The sequence below is a fragment of the Hylobates moloch genome, unplaced genomic scaffold, assembly GCF_009828535.3.
Source record: "Hylobates moloch isolate HMO894 unplaced genomic scaffold, HMol_V3 SCAFFOLD_7, whole genome shotgun sequence".
Lineage (NCBI taxonomy): Eukaryota > Metazoa > Chordata > Mammalia > Primates > Hylobatidae > Hylobates > Hylobates moloch.
This window is the reverse complement of record NW_026652282.1, coordinates 33,778,470-33,787,181: the sequence shown is the minus strand read 5'-3', so window position 1 is coordinate 33,787,181 and position 8,712 is coordinate 33,778,470. Positions and strand designations below refer to the sequence as shown.

General features: G+C 36.2%; 1 protein-coding gene and 1 non-coding gene across 7 annotated transcripts in view; both read left to right on the top strand.

The window, feature by feature from the left end:
• Positions 1-8,712, top strand: part of RPGR (retinitis pigmentosa GTPase regulator) — a 62,752-nt gene that overhangs the window by 12,834 nt on the left and 41,206 nt on the right. For all 6 annotated transcript variants that reach the window (XM_032756731.2, XM_032756732.2, XM_032756729.2 and 3 more), the window contains exon 7: positions 4,359-4,517. In XM_032756731.2, coding sequence (XP_032612622.1) covers positions 4,359-4,517 — 159 coding nt within the window. The remainder of the gene's footprint in view (positions 1-4,358; positions 4,518-8,712) is intronic.
• On the top strand, positions 6,898-7,027 carry LOC116812349 (small nucleolar RNA SNORA31). The gene has a single exon (XR_004370653.1). It is a non-coding gene; the product is annotated as a small nucleolar RNA SNORA31 (small nucleolar RNA).

Genomic DNA, 8,712 nt, shown 5'->3' with positions numbered 1-8,712 from the left:
GGCTGGTCTTGAACTTCTGACCTCAGGTAATCCACCCACCTTGGCTTCCCAAAGTGCTGGGATTACAGGTGTGAGCCACCGCGTCTGGCCCCACATTTTCTTTATTCAGTCATCTATTGATGAACACTTAGGTTGCTTCCAAATCTTGGCTATTGTGAACAGTGCTGCAACAAACATGGGAATGCAGATATCTCTTTGATATACTGGTTTCTCTTCTTTTGGGTATATACCCAGCAGTGGGATTGCTGGATCATATGGTAACTCTGTTTTTAGTTTTTTGAGGAACCTCCAAACAGAATAGTTTATTTCCTAATAAAAATACAGAACGTATTACTAAGATAGTTATGTTTAAGACTTCCTACAGATTTTTCACCTACTAGTATGTTTAAATGCTCATGTTCGTGTTTTAAATTCATGTTCTCAATTCAAGTTCATATTATAAATTATATAAAATATTCAATTTTTAGATATTATAGATAAATAAAATCTATGGAGTTTTCAGATATTATCCCTGATTTCTGTGTCTTTTCATCTGATATGTTAATGGCTGGGTCTGAGCATTTCAACCAATGATTCACTGAATTAGGTGTAGTACAATAGGGGATATAAGTAAATGAGTAGGGGTCATGGGAACTGGGGGCAGGAATTTGTGGAGCAATCTTCAGAGACAGGAGAATAGAGACTTGGCAGTGTGCATAAGATCAGAATCCTGAGGAAGGTAGCTGTCAGAGCCAGGTAGATAGTTTGAGGAATCCAGATTTTATAAAAATAAGCCTAAGTGAAGTAGATATAATTGACATGAAATGACCTATTTGTTCTTCATGATAAATGTTATTTTATTTTTTATATATAAATAAGAAAAAGACCTTGGAATTAAATAAAACATTTTATATGGATTAAAAGCACTCACCTTCCCCTTTAAGGAAGGTCCTACTGATAGCTACAGGAAATATCTTTTCTAACCCTTTATAGCAAGCTCGTCCAGCCCGCAGCCCAAGATGGCTTAGAATGCCGCCCAACACAAATTGTAACCCTTCTTAAAACATGAGATTTATGCACAGACCTTTTCTTTTTTTAGCTCATCAACTATCATTAGTGTTAGTGTATTTTATGTGTGACTGAAGACAGTTCTTCCAATGTGGCCCAGGGAAGCCAAAAGATTGGACACCCGTGCTTTATAGGTACAACATTTTACTTTAAAAAGTTGACACTGTGAGAAACTTCAGCAACTTACTATGTAAAAGTCATTTTAAATGATATTTCTTACAATACCAAGTTGATTAAAATGTAGTACCTGCCCTTCTGGAGTTTACAGTCAAACTATAGGATGTATAGTTTTTCCATGTACAAAGCATTTTCAAGTACAAATATATTTCATTTAATCTCCCAACCACTCTGGGAGAGAGGTGGTCGTATCTCAGATTCCATATATGCAGGCAGGTTTATAACACAGTTTTATTCAAGGTGGATGCTGCAATTGGGTTGCAGAATCAGAATTCGAACTCCAGTCTTCCAGTTCTAAAAGCCTGAACAACTTCTGCTGACATGTAGTTTCTCTCCATATACAAGAGGAAGAGGAGGATGTGATAGCAACTAATAATGACCAGGCACTGATTATATGTTCTATGTGCCTTTGAATGCATGAATTCGGTTATTCCTATGAAACAACCCTATCATATAGGCACTTTTATCCCCATGTTACAGGCCCAGCGATTGAACAACTTGCTCAGTATGACTCAGTAAGTGGCAGAATCCAGATGCAGACAAGGCAGTCTGACTCTGTAGCACATACTTTTTGCTACTGTCCTAGACCAATAACTGCAATACACAGCAGACCATGATTGGTAACATAAGACATTTGATAGCAGAGTCTTACGTGAGATCAAGAAAGAAAAAATATTATTTCTTGTTAGGGGCGTCAGGACATATTTCAGAGAAAGGGTGGTATTTGAGATTAACCATGAAAGATGGAAACAACTCTGAGAGAGACAGAGATGAGGGAAGAACAATCCAGGCAGAGACAAAAACGTGCAGAGATGTAGAGACAGAAAAGTAAATCATGTATTTGGAGATTATTGCATAGCTGAGTTTGTTTAGAGGTTGTTTGTTTAGAGGTTAGGGATCATGGATCCTAAAGGAATGTGAACCCCTGAAATGATATGCTAAATTTGGTAGGTGCATTTTTTTTTTTTTGAGCCAGGTCTCACTCTGTTGCCCAGGCTGGAGTGCAGTAGCATAATCACGGCTCACTGTAGCCTAGACCTTCTGGGCTCAAGTGATCCTCCCACCTCATTCCCCTGAGTAGCTGGGACAAGGATGCTTGCCACCACACCCGGCTAATTTTTGTATTTTTTGTAGAGACTGGGTTTTACCATGTTGCCCAGACTGGTTTCAAACTCCTAGGCTCAAGCCATCCACCAGCCTCGGCCTCCCAAACTGCTGGGATTACAGGCATGAGCCATCACACCCTGCTGGGATGTGTACTTTTTTTTATAGAGCTGTCATCAAATTCTCAAGGGAGGATGTGACTCAAAAGAGAGTCATCAGGTTGGGAAGTAGATAGAAAAACATGACTGGTTAGTAGTCCGGGAACCTAATATGGAAGGTCTCTTGTAACAGTCTGCAGTTTATACTTGATACATATATTTTTTTTATTTGGAAGTGTCATAATTAGAGCCTTGTTTTTGGAAGATACATCTGATATTGTGTGGGTATATTAGACTAGAGGTAGGAAAGACATTTGGAAAACTTGATCCAGGCGAAAATTCATGTTAAGGTGTAAAGGGAATCAGGAATCTATAGACAGAAATGGAGAGAGACTCATCAGGACTTAGGAACCAGTTTCCTATGGGAGACAACAAGCATGGGAAAACAGAAGGGTGCTAACTTACTGGGCACCACTTTTGTGCCAATGTTTGCTAAATACTTCATAGAAAACTGTGGTCCATAAAACTTCATTTTCTGTGCAGATCAATTCAGAAAATCAATATAGCTGTGTTTACAGTATTTGAGCAAGTTCTAAGTGGTGCATATCTTGTGCATTGGCTGTCCCACACCTTCCCGAAGTTCTGTGATTTTCTAGAAGGACTCACAGTCTTCAATAGCAGATTATACTTATGAATAAGATTTATTACAGCAAAGGATACAAAGCAAAAAGAAAAAGTGGGAAAAAGATAAGCATCTGCAGTGGAGTCCAGAGAAGTCAAGCTTGGGCTTCCTAGTACTTTCTCTTAGGAAACCACACAGGGCATGTTTTCTTCTTAGCAGTGAACTACGGGGAGATGTGTGGAGTGTCTCTGCCCAGGGAAGCCCATTCTGTTGCTTCTAGGGGATTTAGGGGGCTGGTCACGTAGGCACCTCCTGCTAGCAACTGGCCACAGCAGCTGAAACTCAGGACCCTCAATAACGAAGCCAGGTGCACATCGTCAATGTTGATGTTTGTGCAAGCAGCCCTGACAAACCTAATCTGGCATAGTTCATTGCTCTGGTATGTATAACAAAATCATTAATCATTCACATAAAGAACACTCCAGGGGCCACCTTCTCAGGGGTTGGGCAAGGATCAATCATGGTTCTCTCAGAGACTTGCAAAGAATAAGCAAGCAGATCTGCTCTGTTGTCTCTTTGCTCATACCAATGGTGATATGTTCCATGTCATTCTTCAGATTGGATGATACACTTACACGAGGTTTTTAAATTCTACTTTATAGAACTCAGTTAATTGCATAGAAATGAATAGAAAGTTCTTGCTTTCAAGAAGTTCGCAGTCATAATACAGTGTGATAAATGTAATAAAGAAGCAAATTAATAGTGTTAGTATGGACAGGGCAGTGATTAAGTGTCAGGAACTCCTTGGTAAGAGTCTTGGAGGAAGTGCCATCTAAATGGGTAAAATCTGCTATCTTAAGATTTACCTAACATATTTACTGCACACATAAGTGAGTTTTCTAAAACCAGTTTCATATAAAGCAATTATTCATTCATTTATTCCACAAATATTAAATGCTTGTTCTAGACACTGCTAGGTTTTGGAGATACCATAGGGAGCAAGAAAAAATTCATGTTTTTATGGGAGCTTTAAGTAAGTAAAAGACACAAGATATTCTTCACTTTTGTGAAAGCACTAATTTTCTAGTTTATTAGTAGGGGTAGTCATGAATTTTTCATGAAAATTACTGGATTAAAATAATCAAGGAGAAAAGAAAATCTAGCTTTATTTCCTTATCATACAGTAAAAATATCTCAAGAAAGTTCAAATGTATTAAGTTATCCTTGTCAAAACTTTTTTTTTTGAAGGTAAGACCAGCTTTTTGTTCATATGTATGTCATCACTAATCACTGTACTTTTCCTTCAATAGCAGATGGTGAGCTATATGTGTTTGGAGAACCTGAGAATGGGAAGTTAGGTCTTCCCAATCAGCTCCTGGGCAATCACAGAACACCCCAGCTGGTGTCTGAAATTCCCGAGAAGGTGATCCAAGTAGCTTGTGGCGGAGAGCATACTGTGGTTCTCACGGGTATGTGTGGAGTCCACTGTTCTGTTCCCTACGTTCTGTGGTGGCTAATGAAATTTTTTTAATGTTCATTTCTTTTTATTGTGGTAAGAATACTATGAGAACTACCTTCTTAATAGATTTTTAAGTGTATAATACAGTATTTTTATGTATAGGCACAACCATTGTACAGCAGATCTCTGAAACTTATCTTGAGTAACTGAAACTTCACGCCCACTGTACGGCAACTCGTCTTTCCCGCCTCCCCTCAGTTCCTGGCGACCACTATTCTGCTCTTAACCTCTATGAGTTTGACTCTTAGATACCTCGTGTCAGGTGGCCTTTGCATCTCTTTCCATTAAGATTCTCACTTTTTGGGCCTGGTGCAATGGCTGACACCTGTAATCCTAGCATTTTGGGAGGCCAAGGCAGGCAGATCTCTTGAGCCCAGGAGTTCGAGACCAGCCTGAGCAACATGACGAAACCCCATCTTTACTAATATTAGCCAAGTGTGGTCTCAGGTATTCAGGAGGCTGAGGTGGGAGGATCACCTGAGCCAGGGGAGGTTGAGGTTGAGGTTGAGGTGAGCTGTGATTGTCGCACTGCACTCAAGCCTGGACAACAGAGCAAGACTTCATCTCAAAAGAAAAACAAAAAACAAAAAAGATTCTCACCGTTTATTCTTATACTTAATATACATTTCTGGTCTATGGGATATTTTTTTTTAAGTAGAAAAAGGATGAATCTTGTTGAATTGTTTCTGCTAACGTAATTTACATTTTCATGACCTTAACTTTTTTTTTTTTTTGAGACGAAGTTTCGCTCTTGTCATGTAGGCTGAAGTGCAATGGCCAGATCTTGGCTCACTGCAGTCTCTGCCTCCTGAGTTCAAGCGATTCTCCTGCCTCAGCCTCCCGAGTAGCTGGGATTACAGGTGCCCACTACCACGCCCAGCTAATTTTTGTATTTTTAGTAGAGATGGGGTTTTGCCATGTTGGCAAGGCTGGTCTCGAACTCCTGACCTCAGGTGATTCACCAGCCTCGGCCTCCCAAAGTGCTGGGATTACAGGCGTGAGCCACCACACCTGGCCTGACCTTAACATTTTTAATGGCAACATATTACATTATTTTTAGCTCATTTTTCAGGGACAAACAATTTTTCTCATGTGTATGTTTTCTATATTTATCTAAAATTGACATTTTTCCTGAAATGCCTTCTTTTGGAGATGCTTTTTGTTCAAGCTATTTTCTACATGTCATTGACAATTCTTTTCTTTGTGATATTTACAATGTATAGCTTGGGGATTTCTTTGTAGTTGTATATTCTGTTATAGTAATTCATTAAAAAGTGGTATGGTTTTAAATTACAGATAATAAAAGAAAGTTAGGACCTTAATAGTAATGTTACTTTTGGCATCTGAATTTCATATTTGTTATGACATGTCATTTCTCAGGATTCTAATCACTGTATTGAAATATACTCACTACTTGCTAATGTGTTTACTAAATTGATGCTTTCAAATTCTTTCAACATTAGATTTATTTTAGATGAGTAATGTACATAATACAATTAGGTAGTGAATTATTATTATATTTTTTGCACAAAAAATTAAGTTTATGAAGTCACCACTTAATCTTTAGTAGCCCAAAGTTAGAAATATTGTAGACAAATTTTGAATAATATCCAATTCTGAGATGATATGCCTAATGTTGCCAGGTAAGTGAAGAATATTTTTTCTTTATGTTTTTTCTCTGATGTTACTTTTCCTCAGCTTCCTGTTCTAGCCCCAGTCGTGGTTATTAAGCTTTAGTTTCTAGATGGAATCTTTTCTAAGTTAGAAATAATTTTTTTTGAAATGTATACTCTAAATTTGGAAATAATTCTGAGGTTTAAGATTTTTTTTGAATTCCTGCTGAAAAAGTGAATTTTTATATAATTTCAAAAATATTCTAAAAATTAAACTTTGAAATTAATTTTTACACATTATCTGAAAATTCATTCTATAGGCAGAAATGGAACTTTATATGTTATATATTTTCTCTAGTTTATACAAAGATTATAGAAAGAATTAATTTAATAGGTCATTCAGGGTTATTTTAACAGATACAAATGTTGATTGTATAATAATAGTGTCTTCAACCATTCATTATAAAATATTTTTCTATAAAGTGAGCAACAAGATAATCTATGATACTTTTAATGAAAGCTTAATTCTTAATTTTAAATTCTTAATTTAAAATAAATGCACTTAAGGATGATATTTTCTTGTGGTTTTAAAGACATTTAACTTTCTGTGGACTTTGTTCTGAGCTTAAGTATAATGTTTCCAGAAATTGATTGCTCTCTCCGGATTTTTGCAAGCTTTCGGATCTCACACACCAGTAAAGTTTTTTAAATTATGAGATGCATCTATTTGACAGACCTGGAACAGTTATTGTTTGCCACTAAGATTTCCACTACAGATGCAAGAAAGAAGTGTCCTTGCATTTCCTGTCTGATTGTGGCAGCCAACATTGAATGGGGGAATACAGGAGAAAAACTTGGTAGTACAGGGAAAAAAACATGGAGAGATAATTTTCACAGTTCATAAATAACTTTGTAAACAGTGAAGAGCTTGTGTTACAATCCAGAGAATAGTGTAAAATTTGAGTTTAAAAAATTATGAGAACCAATAGATGGTTGTCAGCTTCCGATTCACATTTGCTTAAATATGGGCATTGAAAAAAATGACTGCACTATCATATCATAAAATAAGGAACATTTTCAAAATAAAAAACTCTTAATTGTATAATAAAGGACACCTCCTTAAACTGTATAAATGTATATGTATGGAAATTTCACTACTTTGCCTGTTTTTCACATTTCTCCATGGACCTGTGAGAGCTTTATTATGAGCCAGCCCTGGTGAGGAACCTGGTTCTGGAACACAGTATAGGCAGAATTTTAAAAATATTTAGTCCTAGCTGATGAAGAAATGGACCTGAAGAGTATATCATCAGTGTGACTAAATACTAAACTGGATTGCTAAGAGAGTTATGGAATATTTTGTAAGACCTTAAGGAAGGAATAGCTAATCACCTGTTCCAATTTCTTTCACTAAAGAAAAGCACTTGGATTAGATGTTTCTGTGAAGGACCTTCCCAGCCTTGTTTTTCTATGTCTATAACTCTTATCTTAAAAATCTATTAGAGGATCATTCATTAAACTATTTTAAAAACAATTTAGTTCATTTCTGATGAATTTATTTAAAACATAATATTTGCACATGACCATGATAGATTAGAAAATAAAACTGGTTGTAGTGATAGGGTGATTATAGTTTCTCCTTGGGATCAGGGAAACCATGGACCACTGTGGAAAAAGTCTGAGGCTGGAACTTGGGGCACACTAAGTGAGGCAGAGTTGTATTTGTAGTTTTGTAAGTCATCCACAGCAGTTACTAACACACAAGAAATGCCAGTTGTGAGATAGGGTTCACAATGAAGTCTGGGTCCTGAGGCAAATGAGAATTTATCTTAACTTCTCAGATTATGTTTGGATAAACTTAAGTTTTCTACAGGTTGACAAATTATTAGTTCTGAAATCAAATATATTCTGTGAAATTACAGTAATATTAATCTGAAGCTAACTGATCAAACTATTTTCCTAATGTAATATTTATTAACATTATTTTATGTTTTATCCTAATGTAATGTTTTATCCTAATGTAATTTAATGTAAATATTACATTATTTATCCTAATGTAGTATTTATTAACATTAAATTATGTTGTTAAATGTCACAAAGGTGATATGGCCAAAAATTCTATTGGTTGTTAAATATAATGTCCTTAAATAAGAGCGCCTTCGATCATTTTTATAAAATAGAAACTGCTGTCATCACTAATATCCAAGCACCTGAATGGGAACCTACCAGGATACTGAACAAAACTTCTGTAACATGATTCAGACTGCCTAAACAGCCTCATTTCACAGGCTAATTAAAATCAGACAGCCTAAGAAATGTAGAGTAATTGTTGGTCAGCTAGAGATAGATAATTGCTTTAATTTACCCAATATTCTACTGTTAAGCTGCACATTTAGAACTGGAAATATGCCATGTGATTATTAATTATTAGTAATTATTAAGATGGTTTTTTAATATTAAAATAAAGATCTGTTTTGCCATTGCCTCAATATGGCTTCATATCTTTGATACAGCATATTTTCTTTAAGGAGT